Source organism: Balaenoptera acutorostrata, chromosome 1 (genome assembly GCF_949987535.1).
Source record: "Balaenoptera acutorostrata chromosome 1, mBalAcu1.1, whole genome shotgun sequence".
NCBI classification, from domain to species: Eukaryota; Metazoa; Chordata; class Mammalia; order Artiodactyla; family Balaenopteridae; genus Balaenoptera; species Balaenoptera acutorostrata.
Genome location: NC_080064.1, coordinates 144,130,742 through 144,149,339, shown reverse-complemented (window position 1 = coordinate 144,149,339; position 18,598 = coordinate 144,130,742). Strand labels below are relative to the sequence as shown.

At 45.6% G+C, this 18,598-nt stretch overlaps 1 protein-coding gene across 1 annotated transcript in view; it reads left to right on the top strand.

Annotated features, from left to right (window-relative positions):
- The first annotated feature begins 17,052 nt into the window (after positions 1 to 17,052).
- Positions 17,053 to 18,598, top strand: part of NCF2 (neutrophil cytosolic factor 2) — a 28,230-nt gene continuing 26,684 nt past the window's right edge. Inside the window, exon 1 of the mRNA XM_007175211.3 lies at positions 17,053 to 17,426. Coding sequence (XP_007175273.1) covers positions 17,253 to 17,426 — 174 coding nt within the window. The 5' untranslated portion in view covers positions 17,053 to 17,252. The remainder of the gene's footprint in view (positions 17,427 to 18,598) is intronic.

Here is an 18,598-nt window from a genome sequence, read left to right as displayed (position 1 = left end):
AGAATGTTTGCAGCGGTGGTCTCCTCTGCTCTCCACCATCCTCCCCCTTCCAAACGCTCTCCCCTGCTACCACTCTCGCCACCCCTGAAAAGATAAAAAAGGGAGAGAGACCAGTTGGATGGGTACCAATAAGAGAGATGCTGAAGGCCACGTAACCCAGAAGTAGCTAGTTTCAAAAGGGAGGGAATGACAGACGCCTAGAAAAGTTTGGTAATTTCAGAGTAGGGAAACTTGAGTAGGTTTAAACTTGAAGTGTTTGAGTATGCCTGGAACTGAATGAGATTATGTTTTCTGCCACCAGAAGAAAAAAAGAGCTAAAAATAGAAAGTCTGGAAAAATACAGACTTTTTTGGCATATCTCTATTGGTGGGAAAATGAATATTGGCCACAAAAGTACAGTTTTTTGGAGTGGATATTTTTGCTTGTCTTCTGCATCACCCTTATTGCAAAGATGCATTTTCCAAGCCTAGAAATCACATATGTGCCCTAACTAGGACAGATAAGAAGAGAAAAGGGGAAAAAAAAAAAAAAAGGGTAGTTACGGCTCAGCTCTTGTCCTCTGGAGATTTTCATCCAGAATGTCAGTTCAGACACCGAATGGGAAAATAGAAGGCACTAGATTTCCCTTCTACCCTTGCCAAGAAAGATATGTTTCCCAGGCCCCTGTGCCCAGGCCTGCCAGACCAAATTAGGAAAAGAGAACCACATGACAATGAGCCTCATTTCATAGCCCCTTTTACTTCCTCATTCCTGAATGTGACTCAAGAGACACCCAGAAACTGGGTGAGGGAGAAAGGGTTCGGGTTACTGAGAACTGCCTGATGGCCAGCTATGGGTCAAACAAAAAGAGATACTATGAATAAGGGCTTCTGCAGCCTGGATCCATCACCTGGGCATGTGGACCCCTCTTCCCCCCCTCTCCCCACATCCCAGCCTAACACCAGCCTCCAATAGAAGTGGAAACATCCCCCTGCTTCACCCTTGACATGGGGTTTTCAGTCCTAAGAGTTAAACTGGAGGACCAATTGGCTAAAGGTAACAGGTAGGCCTTTTTTCAAGTTCACAGGGAGCAAATGAACCTAAGATTCTATGGTTTTATCTCCCCAAATGGGTTCTTGGTGAACAGAAGCATGGAGTAACCAGCTGAAGTGCAGAAACCCCACCTTGGGTGCTTAAATGGTTGGGAAATACTTTCTGAAGCTAGAGCAATAATGATAACCAATCAAACACTGGCTCGAGATTTTGCAAACTGGGCCCAGAGGAATCATTGGAGGTCTAGACAGGTGTTGTAGTTTCACACGTTATAAAAAGCACAGAGTATCTTATTGAAAGCCAGGTGGTTGAAAGACAGCCAAAAGAGAAACAGGAATCCCTTTTGTTCATGGAAGGTGGCACGTCAGAACAACCAATCTACTGAAACACTTGAATTCTGGAGGAAAGAAGAATTAATTTGAATACATTTGTTCAAAGTCCTAAGAACTTGAGCATAAGCCATTTCCATCTTCTGGGAATGGCTTCCAGCCCACACACCGTAGAGTATATTTTCAGCTGAACTAGTATTGTCCCTGTTGTTTTACTCTGGCTCTTCTTATCAGCCCCAATCACATGTAGGGTTTTTTTAGGGCAAGGACCTTGAGCCAGCCTTTGCTTAAGAGGGCTCTAGCGTATGCAGATCGGGACTTTGTAATTATTTAAGGACTTACCTAAGCTTGATATCAACCTTGGATTTCAATTCTCCATTTCTTTTTCACAGTTAAAACGACAAGTATAAAGATTGATAAGAAAATGATCGCAATATAGTTTAGAAAACAGCTAATTAAGGGGTATAGCATTGTGACAGTTTGCCTGAACAAAATGCAAGTGAATTGCTGGACCTGGAATTGCTAAATTTAAAACGTGAACATTTGACTTAAAAACATAACCAAGAACAAATTTGTTAATCATTGTCCTAGAATTGAGCAAAAGAATCTGATTTTTTTTAAATTTATTTATTTATTTATTAATTTATTTTTGGCTGCGTTGGGTGTCCGTTGCTGCGCGTGGGCTTTTCTCTAATTGCAGCAAGCGGGGGCTACTCTTCGTTGCGGTGTGCAGACTTCTCATTGCAGTGGCTTCTCGTGTTGCGGAGCACGGGCTCTAGGCACGCGGGCTTCAGTAGTTGTGGCTCGCAGGCTGTAGAGCACAGGCTCAGTAGTTGCGGCGCACGGGCTTAGTTGCTCCGCGGCATGTGGGATCTTCCCAGACCAGGGCTCGAACCCGTGTCCCCTGCATTGACAGGCGGATTCTTAACCACTGCGCCACCAGGGAAGCCCAAGAATCTGATTTTTGAAGCTAACTTCATGGTCAACTAGACACATTTTTTAATTCCTCAGAACTCACCTTGAAAGAAAAAAAAAGCCCTCTGCAAAAGGATACTTCCTGTTTGTCACCTGTTCAGTGCTTTTCCTCAGACCTGGTAAGCAGGGCCCTGCTGAATTTCAGGTCTTTCAGGTCAACCTGGTATCCAGGTTGCTACGGAGATCCAAGGAGCAGAATCCAGAGTGAGCGGTTATCTGAAGAGTCCCTGCTTGGGGCCTGAAAACAGCTCAGTGGGAGCTTCAGCAGATGACACAGATTTCTCCAGAGTTAAAATGAAAGCCCTGGGGAGGAAGGATTCACCTGCTTCTTTCCCCAGGCAGAGAAAATCTAGTTGTTTAAGAGTCTGTCTCAAGAGATAAGCATTGGTGAAAGGATGGAAAAAAAGGGAACCCTTGTGCACTGTTGGTGGGGATATAAATAGTTTAGCCACTATGGAAAAACTGTAGAGGTTGCTTAAAAAATTAAATATAGGACCATATGCTGCAGCAATACCACATCCTGGTGTATAGCAAAGGAAATAAAAACAAGGTATCAAAAAAAAAAAAAAAGAGTCTGTTTCCATTTGACTTTGGCAAATGACCTCAGCAGTCCTTTATCTGTAGTTTCACAAATCACCTCAGGAAAGCTAGGAGTCACCAAATCTCCAGTCCCGCCAGCAGGGACAATCTGCTCCCTACCCACCTCTCTGTCAAGGTGCCCCAGCCGGAGCCAGAGAAGAATTCTAGACCCTTCAAGGGGCCCCTGTGGGATCTGAGAAGGCACCTGGGCCCAGGGCAATGGCTAAGGGAATGGACGGAGCTGCAGGCCAGGTGTCCTTCAGCTAAAATGTGCTCGAGGCCGAGGCCCACAGGGCCAGGTCCCTGGGAGGCACAAGCTCCACAAGGAAGAACACAGGACTATGCGGGATTCCAAATTCCAGATTTCTCAGACATGTGTTAAATTTCTGGCTATTTTTGTATTTGTTTTGATATTCATTTACCTTTATAGAAATTCGTTGGAGGTCACAGAGGAAACATTTCCAGTATATTTAAGCTTTTAAGCAGCTAGGAAGTCAAGGCCATGTTGCAGAATCCCCTGGTGGCCCGTGTGCTGATGGGAGACCCCGCCTCTCCCACTCCCAGCCTCCTCTTGCCCAGCTGCTGAGATGTTGGTGGGGATCTCAGATTTATGCCCTGCAGAGACAACGTGGCCAGAAGCATCCTTTGAGACTTATTTGTATAAAGCTGTGGGAGTGGATGGATTACCTCTGCATCTCCTCCATTTCCTGCGGCAGCCACCAGTGTCACCGGCCTCCCAGCCACTCTGGCTGGAAACACCAGGGGCTTCTTTATCTTTGGTTCCTCTTCCTCTTTATCTCCATGTGCAAAACCAAATTGTCTTTGGCATTTATTCCCACCCTTCCTCTCTTCCTGCAGCTGTCTTAGCATGACTATTTCTTGCCTCAGATATTACGGTAGCCTCTTTTTTATTAATTTTTATTTCATATTGGTGTATAGCTGATTTACAATGTTGTGTTAGTTTCGGGTGTACAGCAAAGTGATTCAGTTATACATATACATGTATCTCTTCTTTTTCAAATACAATAGCTTCTTTCTCTATATAAATTTATTTATTTTATTTATTGATTTTTTTGGCTGTGTTGGGTCTTTGGCTATGCACGGGCTTTCTTTAGTTGTAGTGAGTGAGGGCTACTCTTCATTGCAGTGCACAGGCTTCTCATTGCGGTGGCTTCTCTTGTTGCAGAGCATGGGCTCTAGGCACACGGGCTTCAGTAGTTGTGGCACATGGGCTCAGTAGTTGTGGCTCGTGGGCTCTAGAGCTCAGGCTCAGTAGTTGTGGTGCACAGGCTTAGTTGCTTCACGGCACGTGGGATCTTCCCAGACCAGGGCTTGAACCCATGTCCCCTGTATCGGCAGGCGGATTCTTAACCACTGCACCACCAGGGAAGTCCCAAATACAATCGTTTCTTGATATCTCCTTGTCCAGATAAGAACCAATGGTCCAGGCTTCAAAACTCCTTATTCCCCTATCTTCCTTCCAGGATTCCATGTCCCAATGGACAGACATGAAAGAAGAAAGCAAGAGAGGGTCCGGAAGGACCATGGCTGCAAGAAAGAGACGTCTCCCCTACAGATTGTAAGCAGACAATCCAAAGAGGGAGAGAAGGAAGTATGAAAAACTCTGTTTATTGGAAAATTATGATAGATTCTATAGCAGAAAGTCCACTGTTTTGTGTAAAAGGGGACTTTCACCAGCATTTAATGACACTGGACAGAGTGTCACGAATTTTGTGGCTTTAAGTGTACCTCAGTGTGATAAAGCATTCTGCAAAGCCTTTGTGTCCTAGGAATTCTAAGGAGGAAACGGCTACAGAGCTAAGAGCAGGCAAACCAGAAGCTGAGAAAAAACTGCTCGATGGGGCTTCCCTGGTGGCACAGTGGTTGAGAATCTGCCTGCCAGTGCAGGGGACACGGGTTCGAGCCCTGGTCTGGGAAGATCCCACATGCCGCAGAGCAACTAGGCCCGTGAGCCACAACTACTGAGCCTGCGCATCTGGAGCCTGTGCTCCGCAACAAGAGAGGCCGCGATAGTGAGAGGCCCGCGCACCGCGATGAAGAGTGGCCCCCGCTCGCCGCAACTAGAGAAAGCCCTCGCACAGAAGCAAAGACCAAACACAGCCAAAAATAAATAAATAATAAAATAAATATAAATAAATTAATTTTTAAAAAAAAGCTGCTCGGTGTTGGGTCAGAGGTAGATTGAATGTCCAAGGGTCCAGCTGGGGAGGTGGTGCCTAGCACGCTCTGAGCCTGGAGTGGGAGGGTGGGAATATCACAACAGAGAATCAGCACCCCACGAAGCAAACAAAGACCATTCATTCTTCTGTCGTAAGTTTGGAAATCCGAAAGCACCCACTGCATGTTAGCAGCTGCGTGGCACTTTTATATGGAGATTCATTTCAGTCTCTTAGGCACTGTTCTTATAACCATTTTGCAGACAAGGGAACTGAGGCTCTTGGAATTGGCATGACTTATGAAAGCTGGCTTAGGTAGTACAAGACAGAGCCAGGGGGCTTCCCTAGTGGCGCAGTGGTTGAGAATCTGCCTGCCAATGCAGGGGGCACGGGTTCGAGCCCTGGTCCAGGAAGATCCCACATGCCGCGGAGCAACTGGGCCCGTGAGCCACAATTACTGAGCCTGCGCGTCTGGAGCCTGTGCTCCGCAACAAGAGAGGCCGCGATAGTGAGAGGCCCGTGCACCGTGATGAAGAGTGGCCCCCGCTTGCCACAACTAGAGAAAGCCCTCGCACAGAAACGAAGACCCAACACAGCCATAAATAAATAAATAAAAATTTATTAAAAAAAAAAAAAAAAGAAAGACAGAGCCAGGATTTGAATCCAGGATTTCTGACCTCGCAATGCTTTCTTGGTTAAAACACAGGATGAGAGAGGGCCAACAGCGGTTAAGTGCTTCCACGGAACTCAGGGGCATGGAAGGGACAGAAATCACTGAGGCACCTCCAACCCTGGCTCTGACCAGCTCAGGCTCCCCGGGAAACCTAGGGGAACTTGGAGCCGATCTGAAGGCTCACTCCTGGAGGGATGCTAGGAATGTGCTGAGAAGTCTGTGATAGAGGTTAAACTAGGACAGAAGGTGACAGCAGGGGGGCCCCTGGCTGCAGCAGAAGCCGCCAGGTTTTAGCCTCTGTAGATGGTCCCAAGGGGATTGGCTGCCCCCGTCAAAATCCAGGAGAAACAGGAGCTAGTCTGTTGGGGGTGGAAATAAGAGGGAGGAGACCAGGTGTGACTGACATTATGTACAGGACTGGTTGCAGAATTTGCAGAACCTTTGCAAAGTGAAAATGTGGCCTCTTGTTCAGAATCATTAAGCACTTCAAGATGGTGACGGCAGAGAATGAAACTGAGCATGGAGACTTTATAAGCCTGGGGCCCTGAGGGACTGCACAGGTCACACACCCTGTCATGCACTGTTTCTGGCTTCACTTCTCGCTGCCATGATTAATGTCTGTGTAGAGGAGGGGTGCTGAGAGAGAGAGGTGCTGGGCAGAACAAGGATTCTCACTTCTCTTTCTTTCCCAAATTCATTCAAAGTAGCTGAATTATAACAGCCTCTGTTTATCAAGTAGGCACTGTGGTCCAAGCTCTTGACTGTATTATCACCCCTCCCCCAAAACACACCTTTCCACCCAAGAAAAGTGAGGCTGCGAGAAGCTGTATAGACCCACGGCCAGCTGGAGGACAGTCAAGATCCGAGCCCAGGTCTCTGGACTCCAAAGCTCTCCCCTACTTCTGTGCGTTGCCTCTACCTTTGAACCCTGCAAGAAATGGAGGTTTCAGGGGCTTCTGGAAGGGAAGCTGATAGTTCCACACGAGGTCAGTGTTTCTCAAATTCCAGCCATTTATATATCACTTCCGTATTCCATAATTGTTAGCCGTAGTTTCAATCCACCTATGCTGTTATAACTATTTTTCTTTCATTAATTCACTTTTTAAAAATGTTAGCCTCATTATAAAATATAACTGTGAAATTGTGGGTTTGGTGTGCTAGCTATACATTATTTCTAATATACATTAAAATAAACTCTCTGTCTCACCTATTCCACTTCTATAAATGTGTCCTATAAATATGTTCACAGATGTGTGAAATGATGTATATAGTACACAATAACATTCATTGCAATGTTGTTATGATAACATGTAATTAGAAACAAATTGACGATCTGTCCCTCAACGGGGCACTGGTTATGTGAAGGAAAACTACATGGTCATTAAAAAAAGAGAGAGGAAGTGCTCTGTGTCCTGATAAGGAACAATAGTCCTTAATAATAAAGAGAAAAGAGCAAGGTGCAGAATTGTGTATCAAATGGTATGTGCATTAAAGGGGAGGGGTCAGGGGTCTACATTTGTATATGCTTAAAATCTCTTCTGAGAGAAGAATGCCGATAAACTAATATAGGTGGTTCCTGGTGGGTGGGAAGAATTTGGCAGTGATGGGAGGATAATTTTCAAATTTGTTCATTTTGAACCATGTGAGTGTATTATTTGTCCAAAAAATTAAATGAATTAAAATAATACAATAATTATTATGATAGAAATGTTCCTCCACATACTGCCTAAAATCATCTCATAAGCCATCGATGGTAGGTGTTCTTACTTGGGGAACACGTCTCTGATGGATTTGACTCGCATGACTGGGGTGATGGCCTTGGTCGACTTCTGTTAAGCAGGTGAAAGTCCTGGGCAGGTGGGTCAACCTGAGTGCTGAGAAGGACACAGAAGGAGCCCGTCATTAAGCCAGGCTCTTGAGGCATTAGATGCTGATGAAGTCCACGTTGCTGACTGCCTGAAGCCCAGAAAAGAAGCTAAGCCCCAGAGAAAAGGGATTGTGTCCCTCTGTGAAGAAAACATGAGCTATGTCTGCTGTGGCTGTTGACCTGTGATCAGATGGGGAAAGGGTTTGAATGAAATGCGAGCATTCTAGAGTGTCTTCTAATCTGACTGAGCCAAGGGTTCTGGGGAAAGAGATGTGAATGCCAACCAGGTCAGGATGCGAGCCCTGGATGATAGACAGGCACTATGGATAGAAAAGGATGTGTGCAAGAATGTTCCAGGTTAGGAAGTTGGTGCCAGTCTCCTGCACTGGTCAACAGAGAGGTTACTCAGGTCTCTGGGTGGGTGGTTTAATCAAGAGCCGACTGACACAAGAGTTGGTTGCACTTCTGTTAGCACAGGCTTGATTGCATTAGCTGTTTTGGCAACCACACGATTCTGTTGACTCATGTTCAGCATGCAGTCAACTCAAATGGTTAGACTTCTTCCAGTACGTTGTTCCTAAGAGTGGTCGTCTTCCTATATTTGGGAGGTTGAGTTTTTAAACTTAGCAGTAAATCTTAACATGTCTCCCCATCAAATTTCAACTTGAAGTTTTTGTGAATCAGTATGAGTCAGGCAACATTTTAATTCTGATTCTGTTACTGTATATGTTGATACTCTTTCCAAACTTTGAGTCATTTGTAAATCTGATCCAACTTGTTTATAAAAAGGTTACAAGCACAAATTGACATTGATATATCAAGAACACTCTAGGGACATAATATTTAGCCAACGAAATTATCTAAATTATCTTGTCTAAGGAATGTCTTGGCCAAATATCTTTCTGATATTTGCCCACGGTGCCTTCCTGGTCCACCTATTAGGAAAGGAAAAGAGTTTGTTTTGACCAGACTTGTTCTTAGTAAACTCATGCTGGTTCCTAAAATACCAATTCCTTTTTGTTTCTAAGTGCCTTTGTATAATAATCTATATTTTAGAATTCTTTCCAGGGATCAGCTGGTAAATCTTTGATGTCATCTTTAGAATTCATATCTTTTAGAAAACTAGAATCACACTTACCCATCCATCCTGACTTTCTAGCATTGATCCCAGTCTTCACGGTGCTTCAGTTATTGACAAGGTTTTAGGGATCATACTCACAAAAATCTTTCAGTTCCTGGGACTTAATGAATCTGGATTAAGTAACTGGAGTTTGTTTAGAGCAGCTATCAGCTTCCTCACCATCCTCAGTCTGGGTCTTCATTCCCTGTGTAACTCAGGAACAAAGTAGAAGCTGAGAAGTTCTGCTTTTTGACATCTGTTGATGTGATGCCATCTGCACCAAGCAGTGACCCTCCTTGCTCTTCCTCTGACACTAAGAGCTCTTTGTGTCGTCCTTAGTGTTTTTTTGCAGGCTCAGCTCACTCTGGGCTTCAGCTTTTCATGTACTCTGCCTTTGATCTCTGCCCAGCATTTGGATTCCTTCTTGGTCAGGAGCCACGTCTTCTATCATTTGTGCGTGTCTGGCCCCCTGAGAGAATTCCCTAGGGGGGTCCCGTTGCCTCTCCATTTCCTTCCTCTCTAGGATCCCTGTGTCCCAGGTGGTTGTGTTCACCTCTGAGAATCTCCCATCTCTCTTTAGCAATCTGTTGTTTTAGAGTCCTGGGCTGGGGCACACATCTAGTTTTCATTTTTTATTAGCCAAGGCTCTTTTTATTTTTCATTTTTAAAAAATTTTTGATGTACAACAAAACTAACTAGAGCAAACTTTAGCAAACCCTGAAATTTAGTGTAAGGGCCTACAAATGACCCTCAGAGGATAAGGGTGGAAATTCAGATGGGCCTCAGGAAAAGCTGGAATCAGAGGCTGGAAGGTCACTGAGTTTCACTGTCTCTGTGTCCCTAAAGAAGGAGGGGGAGGAGCACAGCCTAATAGGGATTTACTCCTCATTCATTCATTCAGCAAATATTTATCATATGTCTGGACACTGTTTTAGTTGTTAGAGACACAGGGGAAGCAGAAGAGAATCTTTAAGAATTATATTTTGCTAAATGTGAGGTACATTTCTAACTCTTCTGTACCCCTCCCCTTTTTTTGTATTATGAGGTGGTCAGTTTCTAAACCTTCTACACCAGTCACTGTCTTGCTTAGAACAGCATTTCCCCTTAAACACTTACTGACTTAGGAATATGCTTACCTGCAGGGAATATGCTGAAGAAACACATGAATGAATTATCCAGAGACCTGACCTTCCTGGAGAGAAAGACCCATGGAGTATTTAAGCACGTCCAAGAAAGCAGCAAACCACATTCCTGGCTCTGTGGCTAGATCACATTTAGTGATGGATACTATGGAGAGAAGACACAGGACTGAAAAGGCCAATTGCATCCAAAAAGAGAAAGTTACAAGATGTGTAGGACTAGAATTAAATCAGATTAGCCATAATTTTTTAAAAAATTTTAGATCAGTGCATATTGATTAAGTTTTTGACGTAAGATGTTAGATGCCCGGTTCTGTGGAAAACGTAAAGAAATAGAAAGCATACTCCATGCTTTCAAAGAGCTTACAGCTAGCTGAAAAGATGAGGTAGAAAACAGATAATGTAACATAAAGTGCTTGTGTTTTGATGCTTGATTATAAACGCTATAGGAATTCAGAAAAATGAAAATTGTTGAGACTAGGTGAGGAAAGGTTTCATGTAGGAGAAGAGTCTAAGCTCGGCTTTTAAAGAAGGGCAGGATTCATATGTGCAGAAAAAAGTCAAAGAGCAATTTTAGAGTGAGGAGCCAGTGTCTTTACTTGTCCTACTCAGGTTCAGAGCTTCAGTCATTATGTGTTCCTTCATTAATTCATTCATCAAACTTTTACTGAGTGCCCACCAATGTAGGTGCTAGATATATTGTGTATAAGGATTCAAAGATGAAAATGATCCTCATCTCTAGTGTGCTTAATGTGAGGGTCCTTTAAAATAATAGCATTATACATGCCCACATTTGGATGATAGGATGGATACATGTAACCAACCGAACTAAATCGTTACAGTGACTTTAAAAGCACCTTCCACACCATTGATATTTAGCGCGTATTTTGAGAGTCTACCATGTGATTGGCACAAAAGATAAGACTGGAAAAATCAGATGTAGGTCCTATACTCTTGGAGCTTACAGTCTAGTTGGCAAACAGCCACTTAAACAAGTAGTTACAATCATGTGCAGTTGAACACGTGGTTGGAGAGGTGGAGAGAGGCTGCTCTGAGGGCACAGGGCAGGAGTAACTAACCTCGCTGGTGGGTCAGGGAAGGAGAAGACTGTAACCCTGTAGTTGTGGTAGGCAGAATCCTAAGATGACCCCCAGTCCTAAGATGCCCTTGTGTAATCCCCTCCCCTTGTGTGCGCAGGAACTGTGACTTGCTTCTCACCCACAGACTATGGCAAGAGCGAAAGGACTTTGCAGAAGTAATCAAGATCCCTAAACAGCTGATTTTAATCAAAAGAGAGATTATTTTGGGTGGGCCTGACCTAATCAAGCAGGCCCTTTAAAAAGGGGTCTAGAGATCAGAGACTCAGTGAAGTAGAGACCCACTCTCCATTGCTGGTCTTGAAGAAGTAAGCTTCATAAACTCTATAGCTACAAGGAAACGCATTCTGCCAACAACATGAGGGAGCTTAGGAGAAGGTTCTTCCCCAGTCAAGCTTCCAGGTGAGGTGCAGCCTAGCCAACACCTTGATCTCAGCCTCCTGAGACCCTGACCAGAGGACCCAGCTGGGCCATGCCTGGACTCCTGCCCCACAAAAACTGTGAGAGTAAATGTGTATTATTTGAAGCCACTAAGTTTGTGGTGATTTGTTATGCAGCAATAGAAAACAAACACAATGGTAGACTAGACAGGACTAACTTATGATGTCTTCCTGGAGAAGGAAGACCTTTAGCACTGAGGTCTTCAACTAGTATTGCTGAATAAGGAGACCCATGCTGAGTTTTCTGCATCCTCCCTGTGAAATCCAGGCCCAGTTTATATGTAATAAACAAGGTCTCCCTGCCCACTTCCTGAGCATTTCCTGTCTGGTACTCTTGAGGACACAGAAAGTATTCCCGGCTATTATAAAGGTACCTCACTTTATGCAAATAAGGTGATACTGCCAAACTCCATAAAATTCTATTTTTTTCAAGTAGGGGTGTATTTTCTTAATTTTTGTTCATTTGACCAATTAACAAGGGTCTACAGAGCACCTGTCATGTGCCTAGAACATGAAAGAATGAGGGAAAACTGAGACCTGGTCCCACCCTTTGAGGAGTTTGAGAGAGAAGCTTTCTGAGCTACTCTCAGATTATGGCTAAACTGAGAGTAGCAGAAGAAGTTAAAGAATGATGAAATGCTGAGCTCTAAAAGTGGGGAGGAGGACATTATTGCTGAGTGCCAAGGAATAATGAGAATAATGAGTTTGATTTAACAGCCTCCTCCCTCAGAAAAAGGAAAGCATTAAGAAGGTTCTTAGCTTCCCACTGAACGAACGCATCCAACAGGAGCTTGTGATCTGTTAGCAAAGCAAACGTAAATCTTGCTTATACAGAATTTTGAAATAATTTTGAAGACACTGAGCTAAAACTTTGAGATATCCAACCAGTGTCTTAACAAAATTTATTCAATAAATATTTTCTGGCGGACTTCGCTGGTGGTCCAGTGGCTAAGACTCTGCCCTCCCCAACCAGGGTACCCGGGGTTGATCCCTGGTCAGGGAACTAGATCCCACAGGCCACAACTAAAAGATCCCACATGCTGCAACTAAAAGATCCCTCATGCCGCAGGTAAAAATCCTGCACGTGGCAACGAAGATCCTGTGTGCCGCAACTAAGGCCCAGCACAGCCAAATAAATAAATATTAAAAATAAATTGGGCTTCCCTGGTGGCGCAGTGGTTGAGAGTCTGCCTGCCAACGCAGGGGACACAGGTTCGAGCCCCGGTCTGGGAAAATCCCACATGCCGTGGAGCAACTGGGCCCGTGGGCCACAACTACTGAGCCTGCGCGTCTGGAGCCTGTGCTCCGCAACAAGAGAGGCAGCGACAGTGAGAGGCCCCCGCTCGCCACAACTAAAGAAAGCCCTCGCACAGAAATGAAGACCCAACACAGCCAAAAATAAATAAATAAATAAATAAATTTAAGAACAGTTTTTATAAATAAATAAATAAAGTTTTTATTTATTTATCTTATTAGTCAACCATTTTACACACATCAGTGTACACATGTCAATACCAATCTCCCCCCAAAAAATGTTTTCTGAACACCTACTATATCAAGTGCTTCGCCAGGAGTCGAGAATACAGTGGTATATCTGTTAGAATGTTTTAAACGATAAGGAACAGAGAACACTATTCAAACGGCTTAAACAGTAAAGAGATTTATTATTTCATCAACAAAGAAATCTTGAGTAGATTAGCTCCAAGACTGGTTAATTCAGGAGCTCATCAACATAATTAAGGATCCAGGTTCTTCTTAGTTTTTTCTTCTCTTTTCCTTAAGACGATGGCTTGCTCTTAGCTGGCTCTCCTGATGGTCATAAGATAGCTGCCACTGTTCCAGGCACTTCTTCACACTACTGTCTAGGGGAGAAACAAGTACTGTTTCTTCCCATGTGTCCTTTTTTATCAGTAAGGAAAAAAATCTTTCCCAGAGATCCTCAGCAGACTTCCCCTGATGTCTTGTTAACTAGAATTCTATCTCACACCTGTGGCTAAGCCAGTCAGAGCCCCACTCCCTGGGGCAGTGTTGGGAGTTCACCTCTCCTGAAGCACATGGCCTCCGGAGAGCAGAGACTTGAACAAAACAGGGGTTCTACCAAAGGAAAAGAGGGGAATGCAGAGTGCCTGAGGAGGCCATCTACTAACAGTATCAATGACTGTTGTAATCAAAGACAGCAGTACTGACTGTTTCTGCATTGGGGTGCAGAAACAATCTCACAGATGATATACAATTACAAATTGTGACAAATGTCATGAGCCGAGAGAACTGTGTGCTGTGAGGGAGAAAGCAGGGTGATCACAGGGAGGTCACGGATCAAGAAAGGGCATCCAGAGGAAGTGAAAGATGAGTAGGAACCAGCTGGGTAGGAACTCAGATGAGTAGGAACCAGCTGGAGGAAGAGCATTCCAGGCAGAGGAAACCAGCTGAGAACATGAAAGGAGACTGGTGTACAGGAGCACTGGGAGGGACAGATGGGAAATGGTGTGGCATGGGGCTGGGCGGCGGAGAGGGTCCTTCCTGCACCATGGGAAAGAATTTGGATTGTATCCTAAGAGCAATGTTAAGACACTGAAGATTTTAAAACAGGGGCATGATGTGATCCAACAAGTGTTTTTAGAAGATTAGTCTGGCTACTCTGTGGGAATAGATGAATGAGTGAGAAGAGGTTAGGAGACTATACGTTCACCCACAAGTTGATGGTGGCTTGGGGACGGGAGGGAAAGTGGACAGAATTCAGTGTGAATGCCATTGCTGGGTCTCTGGGGGATACAAGGATGGGGCAGTCCCAGGACACCCCCCCCCCCATCCCAGGCAAACAGTCTGTTCGAGGGGCTAAGACACACGTGCACACTTTAGTGAGAGTGATTGTCACGTGGGAGTTCAGGAGAAACTGAGATCACGGGTTTGGAGGCTTGAGGTTAGGCCTGATTTCAGCATAGCTTCCAGAGGAAGGTGATATTTGAGCAGGACACCGGAGGTTGTGCAAGGTGAGTTTGAAGGTGCACACATGGGAAGGGCAGCCCAGGGAGAGGAACCAGCATGAGCCAAAGCAGGGAGGCAGGAAATGAAGGCCGAGGGGGAGAGGACAAAGCAGTAGATTTTGTAGGGGGTTATGAAGGACATTCTGGGAAATAAGGCTGGAATAGTCATGGATATCGGCTTAAGGAGTGTTCTCTCTGGCAGACTCTGATAATAAAAGAAAAAGGGGACTAGACTTAAGTAAAGTCTATGTTAGCTACAAAACCACTTGGTTTTCCTAGGAACACTCGATGTGCTAATTGAGTTTTAATTTTTTTTTTTTCATAATACAAATCAGTTTACAATGTATTTAGTAGTTAATGATTTTTTTTTTTAATTTTTATTTATTTATTTATTTATTTTTGGCTGTGCTGGGTCTTCGTTTCTGTGTGAGGGCTTTCTCCAGTTGCGGCAAGTGGGGGCCACTCTTCATCGCGGTGCGCGGGCCTCTCCCGTTGCAGAGCACAGGCTCCAGATGCGCAGGCTCAGTAGTTGTGGCTCACGGGCCCAGTTGCTCCGTGGCATGTGGGATCTTCCCAGACCAGGGCTCGAACCCGTGTCCCCTGCATTGGCAGGCAGATTCTCAACCACTGCACCACCAGGGAAGCCCTAATTTTTTTTTTTTTTAACACAAGCAAATAGTCCCTTTCCTCAATAACTGAAGTCTATTTTTTTTTTAATTTATTTCTTTATTTCTTTATTTGGCTGTGTTGGGTCTTTGTTGCACACGGGCTTTCTCTAATTGCAGCGAGCAGGGGCTACTCTTGTTGCGGTATGCAGGCTTTCTTGTTGCGGCACGCAGGCTTCTCATCGCGGTGGCTTCTCTTGTTGTGGAGCACGGGCTCTACGTGCACGGGCTTCAGTAGTTGCAACACGCAGGCTCAGTAGTTGTGGCTCGCAGGCTCTAGAGCGCAGGCTCAGTAGTTGTGGCACACGGGCTTAGTTGCTCCTCGGCATGTGGGATCTTCCCGGACCAGGGCTTGAACCCATGTCCGCTGCATTGGCAGGCGGATTCTTTTTTTAATTAATTAATTAATTTTTGATTGTGTTGGGTCTTCGTTGTTGTGTGCAGGCTTTCTCTAGTTGCGGCGAGCGGGGGCTACTCTTCGTTGCGGTGTGCGGCCTTCTCACTGAGGTGGCTTCTCTTGTTGTGATGCACAGACTCTAGGCGTGTGGGCTTCAGTAGTTGTGGCTCACGGGTCAGTAGTTGTGGCTTGCAGGCTCTAGAGCGCAGACTCAGTAGTTGTGTCACACGGGCTTAGTTGCTCCGCGGCACGTGGGATCTTCCCGGATCAGGGCTCGAACCCGTGTCCCCTGCATTGGCAGGTGGATTCTTAATCACTGAGCCACCAGGGAAGTCCCGAGTTTTAATTATTTATTCACTGGATGGAATAGCACTATCTCTTCCTGCCATCACTGCTACCTGCAGGTCATTTGCCAATTTCTAACTTCTTTTTAGAATATATCCCTTCATCATTTATTGAGTATTGGTGCTGGGGATCCTAGAATAAAAAGGCATGGGCCCAGCTTTCAAGGAGTCTAGGAGTTTGGGCAGATGAAAAGAGAAATGGCAACAAATACAATTGTTTGGGAAGAGGTGGTACAAAGGAGTGAGAAATTCTCTCTACTACCTGGAGTGTGGAACTAGATTTCAGACAGGTGGTGATATTTAAACAGGCCTTAAGGGATGAGTAGGAGTTTGCCAAAGAAGTGAGGTGGGAAGGGCTTCCAAACACAGGGTGTGGTCTGTGCAAAGGTGCGTGCACGTCTTCTCAATTCTCCCATCTTCGATCCTACAAGCCTTATAGAATGGACATTTTTAAGTTTTATTTTCAGGCTCATAGGGGAAGTTTGGTGATAGCTGGTGGGTGCTTTCAGGAACTACAGAACAAGAGTTGGCATCTAAGTATTTTTGACCCTTGGAATTGCATTTTACCTTAACGTTACTCTGGTGGAGAGCGATTAACAAGTAGTCAGGATTTTAGTACATCAAACTGGTTATACCCTCTACTCCCAATTATTTTACTGACTTTTACTTTTCCAGGGTAGCAAGGGGAAGAATCGTAAATCTGTGTTTTGGGGGACTTAGTAAACACATTAGTCACCAATGAGATCCCTTGTCTCTTCAGTTTTTCACAGAAGGATGGGAGAAGTCACAATTCACTGTCATATCTGGTTCCTAATTTTGCCATTTTCAGGAGACTGGTTCCCTCTGAGCTTCCTAAGTGTTCACAAAAGTATCTCAGTCCCAGATGTACACCCAAGACCATCCTGCTCAGAAATTTGATTGCCAATTTCAGCTCAAGACAAAAAACCAAATATATCAAGACGGTCTATGAGGGTGTGAGGAAGTGAGCAAAACATTCATTCGAGACTGAAAAGAGCTATTTTGTCATCCAACACCCTCATTTGACAGGGAGCCAGAGGTCGCCCTGAGCCTGGGGTCAGAGCTCTGGCCAGAAGCTGCCGCCCACAGATGGGGAAGGAAGACGGAGAGGAAGAGCCGGGGGACACAGCAGAAGCATTTTGGGGAACTGCTGCATCACGGGCAGTCTCTGATGCACTTCCTCTCTCCTCCACACTCCGCCCCGCTTGCCCTCTCTCTCCTTCTCTTTCCTTTTCTTTCGCGATAGGCTTACACGTCAGTTGCCAAAAGGTGGGGACATTTCCTGCCGCCTTTGCAACACTAAGTTGTCTTAAGGGAGGCTGTGCCCCATTCTGAGCTCCAGGCCAGGAAAGTGAGGGCCAAGACTGCCCTGCCTGGGGAGACACCGGCTCACCGCCTCCCGCTTTGCACCTGACCATGTCCCTGGTCGAGACCATCAGCCTCTGGAATGAAGGGGTGCTAGCAGCCGACAAGAAGGACTGGAGGGGAGCCCTGGACGCCTTCACCGCTGTCCAGGACCCCCACTCCAGGATTTGCTTCAACATCGGCTGCTTGCACACGATCCTGGGAAGCATGCCCGAGGCGGAGAAGGTGAGTGGAGACGCCTGTGCCCGTGGCCTCCCCCGGGCCTTTGTCATTAGCGGTTCTCAGCCGGGCTTCTCTTTAGAAACCTCTCAGGAGCTTCGGAAGCACAAAAGCTGCCCAGGCCCAACCCACCCCCAGAGATCCCGATTCAATTGGCCTGGGGTGGGGCCTGCGCGGCCACAGTTTTGAAAAGCTCCCCAGGTGGTTCTAACAAGCAGCCGGCTGGGAACCCTTAGCTGTGGGTTATGCTCTCCTTTATTCTCCATCTATTACATTCAAATCATTCTGGAAACTTTCTGTAACACCTTTTTGAAAGCCTCCCTACTTTATGTTTTCTTCTATCAGCTGCTAGCCACAGAATTTCCATCTCACTGCTTCACACCTGATTTTAAAGCACTGCTTTTGGCTTTCCAAGACGTTCCTGTGTGTGAGCTTTGCCTGCCCAAGAGATCAAGAGGAGGTGCTTAAGAAAAATCGGTTTCATCTCAAGTGACAATTCTGATCAATTATGTGGCGCATTCTTTTTTTTTTTTTTTTTTTTTGGCTGTGTTGGGTCTTCGTTTCTGTGCGAGGGCTTTCTCTAGTTGTGGAGAGCGGGGGCCACTCTTCATCGCAGTGCGCGGACCTCTCACTATTGTGGCCTCTCTTGTTGCGGAGCACAGGCTCCAGACGCGCAGGCTCAGTAGTTGTGGCATGTGGGCTCCGTAGTTGTGGCTTGCGGGCTCTAGAGCGCAGGCTCAGTAGTTGTGGTGCACGGGCCTAGTTGCTCCGCGGCATGTGGGATCTTCCCGGACCAGCGCTCGAACCCGTGTCCCCTGGCATTGGCAGGCGGATTCTTAACCACTGCGCCACAAGGGAAGCCCTGTGGCTCATTCTTTTAAGGATTCTGAGGCTGGTGGAAGGAAAGCAGACGGTGATTGATTAACGATGTCTGCCGAGGACAAGTTGTGGGATGTCACGGCACCTTTCTCAACTATTTTTTCTCTCATCTTCCCTAGTATGGGGTTGAGCATTCTCAACAATCACTTTTTCAGATTGGGCATGGTAAGCTGGAAACGGTATGGCGTTTGGAAGCAGAAAATCTAGGATCAAACCCCAGCTCTGCCTCTCTCTGGACCTTTGGTCTTCAGGAAGTCATGTAGACTTCTGGTTCTCAGCTTCTGGAGAGGTTAAACATC